Consider the following 19141-nt stretch of genomic DNA (forward strand, 5'->3'; position numbering starts at 1 on the left):
TTCACTTCACCTCTCAATGCTCATAATGTTATGCCTGATCGGTGTATACACACCTGTGTTAGGTTTACAGCAAATGCCTGTTAAAATACCTGTCCTAGGGGGCGGAGTCATGTTTACACTAGCACAGCGAGTCAGCTTACTACTGACTTTAAAATTCTGTATATAATTTCCTTTCCTTTCTATATACCAGCTTAGAAAAACGAGGAAAGGAAACAAACACGGAATATCTTGTTTTAAAGCAAAATAAGACAAAGATAACATGCTTCTGATAAAAGGAGCGCGCCGCGTACGGAAGATGAATAAATGAATAAGAAATCATCGAGACTGTGAACTCACCAATGATTCGCGCGCGTTTGGAATATGCATGAGCCTCATTTGCATGCGCCTCCCAGACAGGTCGCTCCTGTATGTCAGCTGAGCGCAGGTGAGATCCGGACAGGAGTGGCAGGTCAAGCCGGAAATAGCACATGAATTTTGCTTTCCAAACAAAAGGAAACTACGACACTCTCAAGCGCATGTCACACATTGTGTGTCGCGTTATTAATGTTTGAGTTAAAATGGTGCAGTGCGAGGTTCGGTACATGAAGCTGGCCACAGATATTCATGAGGAAACAGAAACCGATCGCGCATACGAGGAGGACAGCGATGAAGAACAAGTGACAGTCTACTTCAAGCAGTAAGTGACGATCCACAGCTCACTGTGTTGTAATGTACACTATCGGCATCAGTTTATTACACACCCTCACTGTGTAACCTAATACTTACATTGTTTAAGGGAATTTAGGCTCTGCACTGTTCAGCAGTTATAATTGGACGCGTTCACTGATGATTGAATTCATTTGGATGGTATTTGAATGGCGCTGTACACAGCACCGAAAGATTCAGGCCCAAAGCCTTAATTAACTCAGGATAAATACAGAGCCAGCTCATAAGTGGTTATATTTTGCATAACTGCTTTCACAAACCCTAGACTTCCCTAGAACCGAGAATAAAAGAAACCCTACTACTCAGCTGTTGAAGCACTTTCACACTGAAGAAATGTTAAAAATTCAGAATAGAAGTAAAAGAAGACCAAATCCAGGAGGAACTGATAACGCTTTGGAACATGTGATGCCTTTATAAATCATTCGTAAGCATTCTATAAATCTACACCAATCAGGCATAACATTATGACCACCCGATCAGGCACAACATTATAAGCCACATTATGACTAATATTATGTTGGTCCCCCTTTTGCTGGCAAAACAGCCCTGACCCGTCGATGCATGGACTCCACTAGATTCCTGAAGGTGTGCTGTGGTGTCTGGCCCCAAGATGTTAGCAGCAGATCCTTTAAGTCCTGTGAGGTGCAAGGTGGGACATCCACTCCATGGTTTCCCAGGAGAACATTGCCCAAAGCATGACACTGCCTACACCGGTTTGCCTTCTTCCCATAGTGCGTTCGGGTAAACGATGCACATGCACACGGCCATCCACGTGATGTAAAAGAAAACATGATTCATCAGACCAAGCCACCTTTTTCCATTGATCCATGGTCCAGTTCTAATGCTCACGTGCTCATTGTTGGCACTTTCGGCAGTGCACAGGGGTCGGCATGGGCATCCTGACTGGTCTGCGGCTATGCCGCCCCATATGCAACAAACTGTGATGCACTGTGTATTTTGACACTTTTCTATCAGAACCAGCTTCTTCAGCAATTTGAGCAGCAGTAGCTCATCTGTCAGATCGGACCACATGGGCCAGCCTTCACTCCCCACATGCATCAATGAGCCTTTACCACCCATGACCCTGTCACCGGTTCACCACTGTTCCTTCCTTGGTCCACTTTTGATAGATACTGACCACTGCAGACCAGGAACACCGCACAAGAGCTGCAGTTTTAAAGATGCTCTGATCCAGTCATCTAGCACAATTTGGCCCTTAGTCAGACTCGCTCAAATCCTTATGCTAGCCCATTTTTCCTGATTCTAACACATCAACTTTGAGGACAAAATGTTCACTTGCTGTCTAATATATCCCACCCACTAACAGGTGCCATGATGAGGAGATAATCAGTCTTATACACTTCAACTGTCAGTGATCATAAGTGATCATCATGTCAATGATCACCTGTACCTACTCTCTCTCAGCAGGTACAGGTGGTTGTTGCAGTAGAAAGTTGATTTGTGTGTATTCATGTGAAATAAGAATGTTAACAAGGGGGTACAGTGCAAAACATCAGATTTCTGTTGTTTTTTTGTTTTCTGTTTTTTTACAATGACCCAAGGTTAACTCATTCAAGTGAGAGGCCCAAGCCTGTTCCAGCATCACAGTGCCTCTGAGTACAAAGTGAGGTCCTCGAATGCATGGTTTGCTTTGTCAGAGTGGAAGACCCCCAGTGGCCTGCACAGAGCCTTGACCTTCACCCCGCTGAACACCTTGAAAGATGAACTTTTCACTCAAAATCAGCACTCACTAATGCTTTTGAGGCTGAATGAGTACAAATCCCAAAGCCATGCTCCGAAATGTAGTAGAAAGCCTTCTCAGAAACGTGTAGCAGCAAAGAAAAGGCCGAGTCACTTTTACTGTGCATAGTGTGAAATGGGAAACCTTTAACCATATAAAGCTAATAAAATTTTAAAAACGAAAGGCAAATTGTAAGTGCATACAGTGTGTCTGTGATGAAGACAGTAAAGCCTCTTGATTTAAGGCTAAGGTATGTTTTTATCTAGTATTCATGAGCAAGAGGCTTCAATTCAAGGCTCTTTTTTTTCAAGGTACTTTTTGTCCTCTTTCGTGCATGGTATTAGTCTGTTATTACTAAGAATGCATCTTTTAGATTTGGAAAAAAATATTTATCAAGAACTTGTGTATCCAAGTATATTTGCTAAATCTCCATAAAAAAATGTTAAACAGTTCCAATACGATTCTAATGAACATCTCTTATTTAAGAAGGCAGTAACCTAGAGGAATGAATGATTTACATGTCTTCCAAACTAAAGTGATAATTATGTATTCAAAACAGTATTAGGAAGCACTATGTATAGCCTTTACAGCTTTACTTATTTAAGACGCTCATATATCAGCGGAATGAATGGGAATTGAACGGATGGCTGTAAGCAAGGACTACTAACATGGAGGATAATGTATAAGAACAATGAAACTATATGTGTGTGGATATGTGTGGGTGTGAGTGTGTGTGTGTGTGTGTGTGTGATTCTGCTGCAAAGTCATGTTACATAACATTACTAATTTTAATTGATGACTTGTATGATAAATCTATTTTCCTTTTTCTTTTTTTTGTTTGAATAAAATCTTCAGCTATGCTTTATAAAAGGTAGGCACCCACTGAATAATTGACCCTACTGTATAATCCTACTGAATAATTCACTACAATCCTGTCATATCCTCACAGTAATCTAGTGTAATATAGTACTCTTTATTTGGCATGTTGGTCCAAAATGAGAAATAGCCTATAATGTTTTTTTTTAAATGATGCATTTATTACGTTTATTAGTGTCAGATCAAATACACTTCTCTGGCTTGAAAAATCCCACCCACCCCATTTTTTTCTTTAAACAGTGCTTTAAACAAATTTTTTTATTATTATTTTATTAATATTATAATCTATCTATCTATCTATCTATCTATCTATCTATCTATCTATCTATCTATCTATCTATCTATCTATCTATCTATCTATCTATCTATCTATCCACCTATCTATCTATCTATCTATCTATCTATCTATCTATCTATCTATCTGTCTATCTGTCTGTCTGTCTGTCTGTCTGTCTAGCTATCTGTCTGTTTGTCTGTCTGTTTGTCTATCTATCTATCTATCTATCTATCTATCTATCTATCTATCTATCTATCTATCTATCTATCTATCTATCTATCTATCTATCTGTCTGTCTGTCTGTCTGTCTGTCTGTCTGTCTGTCTGTCTGTCTGTCTATCTATCTATCTATCTATCTATCTATCTATCTATGGTAATACTTAGAGATAGAGAGAATGCAAGGCAGCTGAGTGCATTAAAGTGAAGGGCTATTCACTGAGATTGTCCGACCTTGTCTTATGTTCTGCACAGCATTACAGCAGTTGGCGATGGCCGGCCCAATGATTTAGTATGTTGCACACATTTTGACGCATATAAAACTAAAAACTGCCTAAACGGTTGTACATTTTAGCGCCAGTTATGAGGTTATATTACCTAGTCTCTCAATGCCTATGTGTGAAATGTGTCCTCACTTATAGTGTAGAAATCCCTGCTGTAAAATATATGAGCCTTGGCTTCCCATGACCCTGTCATCGATTCACCACTTTTGATAGATACTGACCACTGCAGACCGGGAACACCCCACAAGAGCTGCAGTTTTGGAGATGCTCTGATCCAGTCGTCTAGCCATCACAATTTGGCCCTTGTCAAACTCGCTCAAATCCTTACACTTGTCCATTTTGCCTGCTTCTAACACATCAACTTTGAGGACAAAATGTTGACTTGCTGCCTAATATATCCCACCCACTAACAGGTGCCATGATGAGGAGATAATCAGTCTTATTCACGTCAACTCTCAGTAGTCATAATGTTATGGCTGATCAGTGTATGTATATATATATATATATATATATATATATATATATATATATATATGTATGTATCTCTCTCTCTATTATATGTGTATATATAGAGAGAGATCTCCAGTTAAGCCAATTCTCCTCTATCACACAGCAGCTGCCTATCAGAGAGGGAAAAGCTTCTGCAGAAAGGCATCACAAGCTGCTGCATCTTTTTGAAATGCTGCTAATGCAACGTCCCAGGGTAGCTGAATGCGTTTGAAGTGCTAACTGCCCTGTTCTGTATACATGAGCTCACAGAAACCCACGATTGTCTAGCATCACTCTCATTGACAGGGGAGAGAGCACGGCCAGTTTCAGTCTCTTGGACTCCCAGCTGTGCCTCAGACGGCCGTGGCATCTTCAGGATTCGACCTCTTGATCTCCTGATGATAGATGATACATGATGATAGATGATACACACTGACAGATGATACACGAGAGCCTGTGGTGTGTTGTATTTTGGCACACCTTTTACGATGGTTCAAAGACGTAACCAGTGGCCGTGTCTGTTTGATGTGATAAAGGCTTTGTAGACTGAATATTTAGCCAGATTGGTAACAGTCTGTATCACAGCTTGGTGTGAGACACTGTTTATGACAATAACATGCCATTTTGGTTCTACATAACATGTCTGATCCGGTTTGTCTACCTCTCTTTGGAAAGTGTCTCTTGTGAATTTTAACCCAAACCTTGCTTTAAACCTAATGATTCATTCAAGTGTAAAATTTTCATCTCTCCAGAATTTCCCCCTTTCCTTCCTCACTGTCTGACATTAAAACACAGCACAATTGAATCCATGCATCAGAAAAGCATTACTCAAGCATTCATTTTCTACATCACAGCTCTGACAGCAGTGTAATATGAACACAGCACTAGTTCTTATGCATTATCTTCCCTATAGTAACCGCTCACATATAGGGACTTGTATAGGGATTTCGAAATCTAATAATAACCAGATCACAAAGAAGGATTGTTGTGAAACTTTCTGTTAGGAAAGGTTCTGTAACATTTATGGAAGGAGTCTCAAAAGCTGTCAGCACTTTGGAACAGTCGGTAACTTTCCTGACACAGGAACGTCTTCAGGCTATAGAGCTTTGCACTTTGAGATTTCTCAAAATCATGACAAGCTGAGGTTTTTTTTTGTTTCATTAACTGAAAGAGAGAGAGACAGAGAGAGAGAGAATGAGAGAATTGATAGACTGATGATGAAACTTTTTATAGCTTGTCTAACATAAGTGATAAGAGGAACTAGCTTGTCTTATAGCAATAATCATAACTACGAACCATTAAAGTGCATTGTGTGTTTTTTATTAATGAAATAAAAGTTATTGGCAAATAACTGGTGTAAGTAAAGGAGTGTAATTGATGTAAGTAAAATAATAGATTTTGAACCAAGCTGTTATAATCCACTTGCAACAACCCAGAGTGCATTATTTTTGTAGAAAACCATGGTGTGTTATTTCTTATTTATTACACCTTGTATATTTATTATATCTTGTATTCCCTCAGGCGTGCGAATAGACTGCAGGATAAAGCTGGAAAGAGACTCACGTGCTTCCGTGTGTCAGTGGCTCTGGTTCTCCTGGCTATCGTCTTGCTGTTCGGGCTTCTTCAGTGGTACGAATGGTGGCCTGATCCTGATGAGCTTCACAATGCAGGAACCAACATCATGAATATTTCAATGGAGCATGACGACCACCATCACCATACCACTGTGGAGGAAGATGACAAGCACCATGATGACGATCACCATGACGACGAACACCATGATGACGAGCACCATGATGACGAGCACCATGATGATGAGCACCGTGATGGAGAAGATCGCCACCAACATCAGCACACTGCACTGTACCACCATGCTGTTGTTCTGACAGCCTCAGGTCTGGATTGTTTTTCTCTACTTCAGGACCTTTGTTCCTTCAGAACTATATTTTTAGACGGATTAGCTTCTCACTGTTTTCATGAAGTTGTCTTGTGCAGCTAAGTGTTCCAGCATTGGTAAGACTCTTCTCCAGGAAGGAGGAAACGTGGTGGATGCAGCTATCGCTTCTCTGCTGTGCTTGGGAGTCGTCCATCCACACACAGCAGGAGTTGGTTAGTAAAATAGCTTCATTTTAGCATCTACGAATCAAATAATGTAATAATAAATAATAATAATACATTGAGAGCAATGCCTACAATCACAATAGGTTTTTATTTTATGAGCTACTATATTTAATTGAACACTTACAGCACTGAATTTTCAATTCATTTATGCTAGACCTGGGTCCTATCCGGTGCTGCCGCAATTTTACGGGAGGCACTATGAACACACATTCGCCTAGTGGTTTTATTTTCTCTAGGGTTGATAATTTAGATCTAAAACATGGAAATGGGTAAGCTCATAATGAATATGAATTTTGTATGAGGCATTTATTTACAGTGCCCTCCAGAATTATTGGCACCTTTCATAAAAAATGAGCAAAAATGCTTTTACCAAAAGCAGAAATTTATTTGTTTTTTGTTCTAACCCAAATGATTGACACCCTTGAAGAATATTTTACATAAATGCTGTGTGTCCTCCCACACAGCAGGGAATGGTGAAGGAGGGAAAACAATCTAGATTATTCTTGTTTTTTTTACACATCAACTGTTAAACTCAACAAGAAAGAAAGAAGCCCTTCCTGAGAGCACACAGCACCTGATAGATAGATAGATAGATAGAGGGATAGATAGATAGATAGATAGATAGATAGATAGATAGATAGATAGATAGATAGATAGATAGATAGATAGATAGATAGATAGATAGATAGATAGATAGATAGATAGATTCATCCCAAAGGGAAATTTACAGCTTCCAGCAGTATCCACAAGCATAGGTAATAGATAGAATAAAAAGGAATATAATAAAATAAAAAATACAAAAATACCTGGATTTAAGGGTACAAAAATATAACAAAAACATATAACAAATAACAAAATATTACACAATTTAACAAAATATAGCAGAAAAATACTAAATACAGAGATTTAAGGAATAAATATAGAGAATTAGATGAATACAAGATGAGTAATGTGCAAAAAACAAGCATGCTTTGGTGGACGAAAAGAGAATATTGTAAGAATAGAATTACAGTAAAAATACAATAAGATGTGGGAAAGGTGGGAAAGGGAGAAAAGTGTATGGAAAACAATATAATGACTGTCATGAATAAGGTGTGCAATTGTAGAGTATGAAAATAAACAAATAAATAAATATGGTAGAGGTGATGCGTGTCCAGAAAAGTCCATGTATTGATGGCATAATGAATTCCCGCTGGTTCCCACTGCCAGGAGTTTCAGAACTATCCATAGGTAACTAAAGGCTTATAACACGATGATGAGCTCAAGATATTTCCAAATCAACACCGACTGGCAACTAAAATTTCTTTTTAGTTTATTTATATGCTAAGAAGGAATGACCAGGTTTTCACAACACTGTATATAGCTGTGTACGTGACACATAATAATCTTGAGTTGAGAAAAAGAGAAAACATCAATGGCAATGACCATCCCATTGTCCACACTGGAAACCTATAGCAAACCTGTGGTCTGAATTTAACTCCACATGAACATTTTGAAATTATTATGAAAAGTTCAGAAAGGAAGAGTGTTTTTTTTAATTATTCATTCAAAATATCAGTATATGTCCAGAAAAGTTAGATAATAGTCCATTAAAGTAAAAAAGCAGTAGTTTATATACAGTAGTAGCATGTATTTTTTCAATTCAGGTTAGCAGTTGGACCAGTAATGGCTCTTCAGGAGGTTAATAAGTGGCTCGCAGTGGCCCTCTCATGCATAATTGTTATTGATTATTCAGTTAGTATGATAATTAATAGTTCTCATGTAATGAGTCTTAGAAGAGTCAACCTTGACTAAGAGCACACAATGACAAATAACCTTGGTATATGAGATGGATTGTATTTATTTTGTTGCATGGAGTTTCACTTTTATGGTAATTTCTGAAACACTTAAACCCCGGTTCAGCCTGTTGCAATCAGGCAAGTGCTTCTGCAGTCCGATGGCAAAAACCGAGAGACTCCAGAAGGAAGAAGCTTCATCCCTCAGGCCATCAGACTCCTCAATACAGACATGTCCATCTTCCAAATCTTTTAGGATTCTGTAAAGACTCATTTACTCCATTGAAATTCTGCACACTGCACTTTACGTGTTAAAGCATGTAACTCAGCCGTATGTTAAATACATCACTATCCATTCTGTAATATTTACACATTCTGCATAACGTAATTACGCATCATGCTATTAATTGTAAAATATTGTACATTATATTCTATTATCTCTATTTATTTATATTCACTCTTTTATTTTTTAACTTAAATTTAGTTTATTTTTATGCACGGTCTAGGAGGAGTGTCAGATTTTCAGATCTCGTATAAAGCCATATACTTTACATAAATGTGTAAAACCTTGAATTAACCATTATTATTTTCATGGCGCTTTTTTTAAGGTGGTGTATTCTCAGCCATCCTGTACAACAACACATCCGGCTCACTCAAGACAATACGTTCCACCACACCCCAGAAGTCATCAGTCCCATCTGTACTGCAAGGTATCCGAGAGCTCCACTCCCAGCAGGGGCGAGCCGAATGGAGAAGACTTTTCAAAGAAGCCATAACATTAGCACAGGAAGGGTTCCTCATAGACGACGTCCTCGCCAAGGCTTTGGAAAGCCATAAGGAGCAAATACTGGTTTCCAAGCTGTGCGACCTGTTCTGTGATGCAACCGGCCGCGTGAAATCGGTTGGAGCGATCGTCAAAAATCAGAATCTGTCAGAGCTTTTGCAGAGCGCCAGCCTGAATGAGAACAATTTCCTAGAAACGCTGGCCGTGAAATTGTCCGAAGACCTCTCCCCGAGCGAGAGGCCAGCCTTCTTAGCCGCCATTCAGCACAGCCGTGGAGAAATCAATGACTCTGTTATCGTCGAGGGAGAGAAATATTCTGTCCTTTCAGCCAGTTTGCCTCTCTCAGGCCAGATGCTATCTGATATATTAGAGCAAGTCAGGCAGCAAAGCCTCTCCTTTCAGGATGGTGCAGATTTTAACAGGACCTCTGCTGCCTACAGAGATCTCTTAAACTTGATTCAAGTACACGACAGTTCAGACCTGGCTCAGAAGTACCCAGGCCTCGTAGACACATTTTCTCTTAATACCCAAAACAGTCACATTGCTGTGCTGGATCAGTCTGGTGATTTTGTCATTGTGTCAGCTTCACTCAACAGCACGTGGGGATCCGGGCAATTTTTGCCATCCAATGGTATTCTCCTTAACAGCTTTAGCGCAAACTCTGCTCACTTCAACATTCCGCTGGTTCTAAGACTCACTCAGGACGACTCCTCTCGTAATGAAGGCAACGGAAAAGAAAAGGAAGTAGAAGTAGTCGCCGTTACTGGAGGGCTTTCAGCTGTGTTTAATGCTGCTGTTCTTTTGCACAACAGGATTGATTTAGAAATGTCTCCTAAAGAAACTCTTAGCTTCCCTCTCCTCCATCTAGAGCCGGGAACAACTTCGGGTTTTTGTCTGTCTTCCATTTTAAACGACTCGGACATCTACGCGCGGTTCTCCGACGTAGGACGTGAGCTCCAGCAGGTGGACGAGTGCTCGGATCATTCTCTATCCTTGCTAATGCGGTTACATGCAAACCACGTTGGCGCATATGGAGCTCCAGCTGCTAATGCTCATATTGATGGCTACTGACAGTTTCCGTGTCTTTGCAGTCCAGCAGCGTGAATATTTATCACGTTCCTTGACAAGAAAGAAAATGAAAATGAGTTTAATGAGTCTAATCAGTCATCCATTTTAGTCCATCAGTTCACCAATCATGGTGTTCTTCAGATTTTTACAGTAGTAAAAGGTGAACAGAAGTACAGAAGGTGAACGAGAGATCAGTTGGTTTTGCCGTCTTCCAGTCACACATATGGCTACCGAAGGAAGCACCTTTTAGCCGAGTTTGCACTGTGCAGTTTTTGCTGTCTCAGACAAAAATCACATCATAAAATCATGAAAGAATTCTTCGGTCGTGAGTTGAGTTTGGCGATGTTAGAATGCATAATAAAAAAAGTTGCGATTGTGTCACTGTTCAATACAATTTATCTGATTAAATTCTCAGCTGCAGCATAAATCTAAAAGCCATCTGAAAGCTGTATCGTCTCAGTACAGCTATAAACAGTAGTGGCACTGTTGAGACAAACAAAATAACTTGTTTACGCTGCCCCGTTTTCTGCACTGATCGATCACGTAAGCACAAAGTAGTCATTTGACATTAATCTCAGGGGTATACTTGGAGAATCTCCATCCTGTAAACTGAAATAGAGACCACTTTATCAAACACTCTGTTAGCGAATGATATCAGGATTATTTTGTACAGCGTGACAAGTAATGATCTTAAAAGCCTGCTGAAATCGCACAATGTAAAACAGACTTCCCTCAGCTCAGCTGTCCAGCATTGATGTAGAAGCATTTAACAAGGCTTCATTCTTCCCGAACAAGGAAGACTAATCAGGTAAGCAGACTGTTCATCAATTTAATCTCTGCACATTTCAGCGATCTCCTATTTATTCCCCTAGGTTTATTGCTGAACGCATTTTTACACATGTGGTTAGTATTAGGTTTAATTTGCATTTGTTAAATTTTGTGTCAACTTCGTTTTTGCTCTCGTCCATTATCGCTAGTCCAAAACAGTGTTTACTGTATCATATTCCGAATCCTGGAAAAGCAAAGATATATCCGTTCCCTCATGTTCAATGGCACATAGCTGGCCTTGCTCTTCAGGTGGGAAAATAGCATTTCTCCCCCATGCAGAGAAATCGTCTGTATCTGTTAAGCAAAGCGAGATATCGATGAATTCATGCATACACAAGAGGACAGTTAGCGCGTCCATCCAAGCATGACCAGCAGTTCAAAAAAGATGTGATGGCTTCACATATCCAGGATTAAGCACATGTAAGGCAGACCAGACGCATTCAAGAAGCAGCCATTTGATTTATAAATGACCATAAACATGTCCTATATCCAACTGAGGATATTTTATTTCCTTTAAATGTTTTTTGGATCCTGGAGATGTTTTGACATTCCCTAAATCAGACTATATTCAGCACAAATTCTGCTACAATGATATGTAAGCAGCATGAATGTACGTTTGTATATATTTATTCTTTGTGTATATTAACATAGCGAAGAAAGATAGAGCAATAAAATACATGCTAAATATATTTTCTTAAGACTTTTGACTACCGACCAGAGTCTTTGATACATGTTGTGAAAACCGTCCTAACCAAACTGTTTCAGGAAGTGATGTCATGAGTAGTTTGCATCCTGTTTCTGGATCATGTTTCCAAAAAGCTGTTAATAAAGTGTCATTAAAATCCAAATCTAAATATAAATATAAGTTTATTTCCCCAGTAAATGTTGCACAGAAGAATATTGTGTGATTAGTCCAGACATTTCTTCCCAGCTAAATACACGACGTATTAGAGGAAGAAGGTCAAACATACGACCTCTGGGCCAGACATGTCCCAATAAAGGTTCTGATCAGGTCCACCAAAACAATTTAAAATCCGTCATCTAAATGAAAATCGTCTTACGGAGCGTAATTGAATTGAAAGATTGGAAAAAAGAGCCACTAGAGGGGAAAAAGAGAGCAATAAACTCAGGTCATTAACTCAGCTCCTGACATCATGCGCTAATGATATATAATTCTTTATTAACAAGCTCAAATGAATGCTCTATCCTTTTTAAAAGGACGGCTTTTGGGGTTATGCAATTACAACCTTTTTTATTATTATTCCAATTAAGTCTAATTCATTTCTAGGAGTGAAAATGTTCTGTGCATTGTGTGAACTTGAATGTCTTTTGTTTTTGTAATGAATTGCAGTCTGTTTATTTAAGAGGTGTTGTTGATGTGTGTTTATCCAGTCAGTTGACACTGGAGTGTAATGTACCTAAAACCTTGACTAAGTTTAACTCCTGGTGTATTAAAGACTCCACGGCTGACTCACCCCAACAACTGAGAACCGATTCTTCATTCGGATAACCTAATGAGGTTAGCTTAAACTTGCGCTTAAACACGCGCTCATTTCAGCAATCCGTACCGCCGCCTCACTCGCGTAATTACTGAAGGTTACGACAGGACAGATATTTCTGCAGGTGCGTTTTGTATTAAGCGTAAATTATAAACGTGAAAGCCATTAGCTCCTCATGCGCTCTGTGCTATGCAAATCCGGTCTATCCGCAGACAGACGACATTATCTTCCAACCTCCGGAGAGCTGCGGGCTTGTTACATTAATTTAGATGAATGTGTACAAGGCGTGTATATTGATGCCGTGCTTCACACATCTCTTATCAGAGTGCTGCCTTAGGGGTTATCTGCGTTCCCCATCCCCCTTTGATAAATCTTGATTTTTCACGCTGCAGGTGAGCGGGTCTTCTCTGATGGAAAAAATTGCTTCCATTATTGCTGTGGAAGCAGAATCTTTTCCTTTCCTCTGATTGTAAAAGATGTGGTCCGTCTTTGTCGGGCTTCCGCTGTAGGCTTTGATTTTCCTCCCTCTGACCCACTGTGCTGTGTCCTTCCTCTCCTCCTCCTTTGCATCACAAAATGCATCACGGATCAGGATGTTTCAGAATGACTTCTTTCTCCTAGTTCAGCTAAGAAAACGTCACATTTACATATCTGCAGATATTCTTCTTCTTTCGGCTTTTCCCTTCAGGGGTCACCACAGCGAATTATCTCTCTCCACCTATCCCTATCTTCTGCATCCTCAACACAAGCCTCATATCCTCATTTATTACCTCCATATACCTCCTCTTTGGCCTTCCTCTTTGCCTCCTGCCTGGCAGCTCCATGTCCAACATTCTCCTACCAATATACTCACTCTGAACATGTCCAAACCACCTTAATCTGGCCCCCCTAACTTCGTCCCCCAAACGTCCAACATGAGCCGTCCCTCCGATGTACTCGTTCCTAATCCTGTCCAACCGTGTCATTCCCAAAGAGAACCTCAACATCTTCAGCTCTGCTACCTCCAGCTCTGACTCCTGTCTCTTCCTCAGTGACACTGCCTCTAAACCATACAGCATGGCCGGGTCTCACCACTGTCTTGTACACCTTCCCCTTGATTCTCGCCGATATTTTTCTTTCACAACATATCTGCAGATATTATGATCATCATAAAAAAATCTAATTATTATCCTCTGATTAGAACAAGTTTCTTCGAAGGCTTGTCATAACAGATTTGATTCTACTTTATCAACCGCATTATGCAGCGTTTTTAATGTCTCATCATGTGCACGATTGACTTCCATCGAATTAACATCGTTAATTATTTTCTTTTGGATGATGTTTTTTTTTATTCTGTTTCTCTTCCTCTGTGTCTGTAACCTGTAGGTTTTTCATCAAAGGGAGGCCTCCTTATCACCCATGCTGCAGTTATACATTCATTCTGAGTGGCAGGGAGTCTGTGAATATTAAGGTCATGTTTGAATTAAAATGTTACGATCAGCTCCGCCTGTATAGAAGCTTTGCCGGCGTCTCCCACTGAGGTGCTGTCACGCAGGTCATGAATGCCACGTAATGAATATACAATAATAATCACACAATATATGATTTTAAGCCTCAGCTAGAGATTTGAGAGCAACAATGTACAAAGGCCAGCCCTGAATTATTCAAAACACTAAAGGGAGTTAGCACTGTTGTTTCCCGCAAAGCTCTAAATAATAGGTATTGAGTTTCAATATGAATAAAATATTAGTAAAAATCTATCTGTGCACATATTTTTGTGACATATCATGACCTCAGCATTCTTTCTGCCATTTAATCCAGTGTGAGTGCAGAATTTCAGGTTTTATTGCATTTATTCTGATTTTATTTATTTATTTATTTATTATTTCAGCTTCAGTGTTGATAAGAAGTTTGTAATTCATGCTATTTTTGTGGCTGAAAAATGTTTTTGTTATAGATTATTATGTATACACTACTGTATAATGGTAATGATCATTATTTCAGTCAGCTCTATAAACTCTATGGCAAAAAGTATGTGGACACCTGATCATTACACCCAATATGAGAGTCTTCCCCAAATTTTTGCCATCAAGCTGGAAGCAACTGTCTGCAATGTCCTTGTATGCTGCAACGTTAAGATTCTTCTTCACTGAGTAAAGAGGTCGAGTCCAAACCCGTTCCAGCAGAACATGACCTCTGTGTAAAAACTGAGGGTTGGAGCAGAAGAACTCGAGTGGACTGCACCGACACCTGACCTCAACCCCACTGAACACCTTTGGGATGAACTGGAACACCGAGTGCGTGTCGGTGCCCGACCTCGCTAATGCTCTTGTGGTTGAATGAACACAAATCCCAAAAGCTACAGAATGTTCCAAAATAAAAGACTTCCTAAGAAGAATAAAAGTTACTATAGCAGCAAAATAGGGGAATAAACAGTAAACACTTAACCAGCTGATGATCTATATTTTCATCCCATTTCTTTATGATGCACATTAAATGCAGCTTTTATGTAATGACAGTGTCAACTTTTACCATGTGGCATTGATTATTATACTGATTATTTCTGTTTTCATATCTGGAGGCACTACAGAGCAGTACAGAATCTAAATCTGGATTTCTGTAAACATCTTTATTGGTAATATCATATTTATTTGGGCAATACAAATAAAATGGAAATGGTTCAGGTGTTATATCAACTTGACAAGACAAAAGACAAGACAAGACAAGACAAGACAAAAATCCTCATGACAGCTAATGGCTTTTGGAATAAGGCTGTAGGAAATATTCATGTTGTTATGGTTTATGTAGGTGTGAAGCTGCGTCCTGAACACTCTTCCTCGATTTCCGCTTCATTCTCGACTGCTTCTAACTGCATGTTCATATTTGTAATATTAAGACTCCTGGGTGGTGCAAGAGAAAAGCACTTGACATATCATTGGGAAATCATTGGAGTCTGAACCATGAAGATGATACGGTCATGTAGGGCTCAGAGTAAAGAGAGCAAAAGTGGCCGTGTTTCCTGTGTGGAAATGATTGCAGTCTTCTGTCTCTTGTTGATTAGACTGACACTAGCCCTATTGCGAGCTCAGCCTTATGGAAAATGGTTGGAATTTGCAGCAGTGTGATGAGATACAGTGGCTGAGATGCTGATATTATGTGATGAAACAGAGGTAGCTAGTGGCAGGGTTTAGTAACGACCAAATTAGGAGAAAAAAACATTAAAGGAATGTTAATATCAGTTTAGTATAAAATAATTGAGAGTCTCCTTAATTTTGGCAGCTGCGGCATCCAGTCTTCTGAGAGCGTGATACAGACATCTTATAAAACCAGCAGCCTTATTGATTTAGCAGTATATTATTTGTATCACTGCAGATTAGTAGTTCAACATCAGAGGATATGCAGTGCCTCCAGCGCAATGTGCTACAGAGTAATTTATTGACATGGCTGTTCATAAACATAAGCATCTGGTTAGATGCCTGTTTCTGTTCTCCACTTGTCAGTCATTCCTCTTAGCAGGAGAGCTTTGAAATATGCTTTGAAATATGCTACAGTGTCATCCGTGATCATTCATCTTTGCTTAATTTCCGATTTGCGCCTTTCATCGGTGAGAGAGGCCTTTCAGTACGTCCAACAGGACCGTAGAGGACGTGTAGTGCAGAAGGAAATTGGTATGAGATTTATCGTTGGCCTGCGAGATTATTTCAAGTGAAGACTTGCTTCTGGTATTATTTGACACCTATAAAGTATACTCGGCAGCCCAGACTGGAAGGAAGCGTTTACTCTATACAGTATGTACTGATCTGTAAGTCACCCTGAGCTACACACCCATGTAATACATGCAGTTGCTTAGTGACTAAGGAAGAACAAGTGTTGTGTGTTTTCTATGCAGCCCTAAAGATAATTGAACACTGAGTACTCATACATGACATACGGTTCCTTAGGGAATGTGTATTATTGGCAGTAAATTAAGGCCATGGAACTTGATTTTCAAAAATAAACCACTATAACACCTTAATTAAAAATGGGTCACAGAAACCCTGACGTGCTAAATTGAATTAACAAGTGGCTCGATGTGTGATTCATTGTGATTCACCCTTTTTAAGTTCCCTCCTTCGAGTGAGTGTTGGGGAAAAAAAAACCCTTAAAGTGTGTACATCGTTCCAAAACGGCTGTAAAAGCAGCACAGCGTTAAGACGCTGTTGTTCAGAGATAAAGCTCACACTGTGCCCTTATCTGTCCTGGAGCACTGGAAGGAAAGCAATGCACTCAAAGCATCATTGTTGTCATCGTAATGACATCCTGGCCATGTGGAGATTTCCTGCTGCATGCCACACAGCCACCAAAGTCTCCACCAGGACAGCATATATGTAATTTATTCATTTCTACCTCTTCCGAGAGGCCTACCTCAGCAGCTCCTCAATTGACTTGCACATTATGCCAGGCCACGAGCATCCATTAAGAACTGAAATAGGGCGTGCCATGTTCTCGACAAACAGCTCATTTATTAAACCCTTCAGGAAAAGACATACGAGGCTCTTTAGTACAGAAAAAAATAAAATGTTTATTCTTTTTATCGGTTAATAATGATCCTCTTTGACCCAAATCCTCACCAGGTACTTACAACAGGAAATTGAGGTTATTTATTGGAGGTTTCTTTTTTTTTCTTCTTTTTTAACAATTAAAAAATAAATAAATAATAATAAAAAAAAATTCTTGGCCACTTTTTCATTTAACAATCAATAGTTAATAAAATGCAATCCATAATACAGTCCACTGAAAAAAACGACTATATCTTTACAATAGTGACACTTTTTACCTATTACATACTTATACAGTAGATATAAAAAATGTACTGTATCACATTGTTTTGTGTCCCAGTGCAAGTTAAGTGATGAAAAGAAAAGAAAAGAAAACAAAAAAAATAAAAACAGGAATCAAAATCTGTTCCTTCATAAATACTTCTATTATTTAGCTTCTCTAATATCAACCCCAAGTAGTACTTTTGGTCTTTTCAGATTTCAGACAGCAATAAATAATCACATGACACATTTTTACAGTCACTGTTATAGCAGCAGCAATGTTCATCTTTAAAACAGTACCATGTTCACAAACAGCAGTGCAACACTGTAACCACTGCAATCCATCTGGACATATTAAGAATGCAAAATGGCAAATAGAGCAGAAATCCAAGCATCAATTAACCACCAAAAATAAGAATGATTAAAAAATAAACAAAAAAACTTCAAGTGTATGTGAGTAGTCGGATTTCCTTACATTTCATTACCGTGTTCACTAACATCAGTGCAACACATCACTGTAGAGTTTCTCGATATGAACAAAAAAAAAAAAAAAGGCAAGTAAAAACAACAAAAGTGTTTATACGTGTCCTCTCAGATTTTATTTACAGTGTGACGAGTTCTCTGGCTTTGTTTTCCTTTTTTTTGAAATTCCAAAGGCGTCATCAGCTGGTGCAGATGCTGTTAATGGTGATGATGGCCGGGTCGACGAGGCCCATTTCCTCGTGCTCGTTGACACACAACTGGTACCCGCAACCACGCTGACGCCTCATCGGCGTCACCTTGGCATCTGGCTTGGCTCGGGGTGGCAGCAGGAAGCCCACGCTGCCGGCGATCAGCATGTGCCAGATGCTATGGATGTAGAAGTAGTTCTCTTCAGTCTCCACGAAGGCATAGAGCGCCACGGCTGAAGTAGCGATGGTGGTGCCTGGGAGCAGGAAAAAGATCCAGCGTTTCCATGTCGGAGGGTAGCAACGGCGCCGTCGGATGGTTCGGACGGTCTGAAAACACACACATATATATACAGCTGAACCAAATCAGCGCTGCAATGTGTAATTATGAGGTCAGAAGTGGACTGAATAAATGTGAAAGCATTTGCAGGGGGTTGTATGAGCAGTAAATGATAAATTATGGCATAAACAACAGCTAATAATGATTCATTTTAGACGTTATTTGCATAATAGCGGCCTTATAAATCAGTCTGGATAGTTCAATGATATTGATATAACCTCCAGTTACGGTAATTAATTGCAAGATTTCTATATCGAAGTCGAAAAGTCATGTCAGTATCTACGTGAGGAAAGTTCAGGGACGGTTGCGTGGCTTAAGTCGATTTTCCTCCTCTTGCGGATTATGCAAATCACCTGCGTGAGGTTTTTTTTTTCTTGAGCAGAAATTCCCAAGACGGGGTGAGTTTTTTTTTCCCATAGCGTTTGCACTCGCAAATCCCACACAACTTTCTGAATACTACTGAGCACCATTGTGTGTTATTTCAGCATGAAATCCTCCCTGCACTCACCTCAACTCTAAATACAACCCTCACTGATCTATTATTAATTCTATAGTTATAACAGAATTCTATAGTTATAACAGGCCAAATACAACTACCTGTATATTTAGGAAACAAGCAGGAGAAACAACAGAAGAGATCCTACCTAAGTTTCACAGGCGAACGAATATCGCATATAAGTCCCTAGGCGTAA

The 19141-nt window shown here is 39.5% G+C and overlaps 2 protein-coding genes across 3 annotated transcripts in view; one reads left to right on the forward strand and one right to left on the reverse strand.

Annotated features, from left to right (window-relative positions):
* Nucleotides 1-426: 426 nt before the first annotated feature.
* On the forward strand, nt 427-15203 carry si:ch73-337l15.2 (glutathione hydrolase 6). Its single transcript, XM_058375205.1, has 4 exons — nt 427-676; nt 6110-6483; nt 6584-6697; nt 9093-15203. The coding sequence occupies exons 1-4, from the start codon at nt 558-560 to the stop codon at nt 10337-10339; spliced, it is 1854 nt and encodes a 617-aa protein (XP_058231188.1). The 5' UTR covers nt 427-557; the 3' UTR covers nt 10340-15203.
* A 1918-nt stretch (nt 15204-17121) lies between these two features.
* Nucleotides 17122-19141, reverse strand: part of tmem8b (transmembrane protein 8B) — a 128593-nt gene continuing 126573 nt past the window's right edge. The window contains exon 12 of one of the 2 annotated variants that reach the window (XM_058375204.1): nt 17122-18439. In XM_058375204.1, coding sequence (XP_058231187.1) covers nt 18104-18439 — 336 coding nt within the window. In that variant the 3' untranslated portion in view covers nt 17122-18103. The remainder of the gene's footprint in view (nt 18440-19141) is intronic. The other variant, XM_058375203.1, reaches the window with a different exon arrangement.

The sequence above is a fragment of the Hemibagrus wyckioides genome, linkage group LG22 (genome assembly GCF_019097595.1).
Source record: "Hemibagrus wyckioides isolate EC202008001 linkage group LG22, SWU_Hwy_1.0, whole genome shotgun sequence".
Taxonomy (NCBI): Eukaryota; Metazoa; Chordata; class Actinopteri; order Siluriformes; family Bagridae; genus Hemibagrus; species Hemibagrus wyckioides.

Excerpts from the sequence above, each read along its gene's own strand:
- si:ch73-337l15.2 (XM_058375205.1), top strand. The coding sequence starts at position 558 with ATGGTGCAGTGCGAGGTTCGGTACATGAAGCTGGCCACAGATATTCAT. Across the intron at positions 6,484-6,583 it reads TGTTGTTCTGACAGCCTCAG|CTAAGTGTTCCAGCATTGGT; the intron begins GTCTGGATTGTT and ends TGTCTTGTGCAG. Across the intron at positions 6,698-9,092 it reads TCCACACACAGCAGGAGTTG|GTGGTGTATTCTCAGCCATC; the intron begins GTTAGTAAAATA and ends GCTTTTTTTAAG.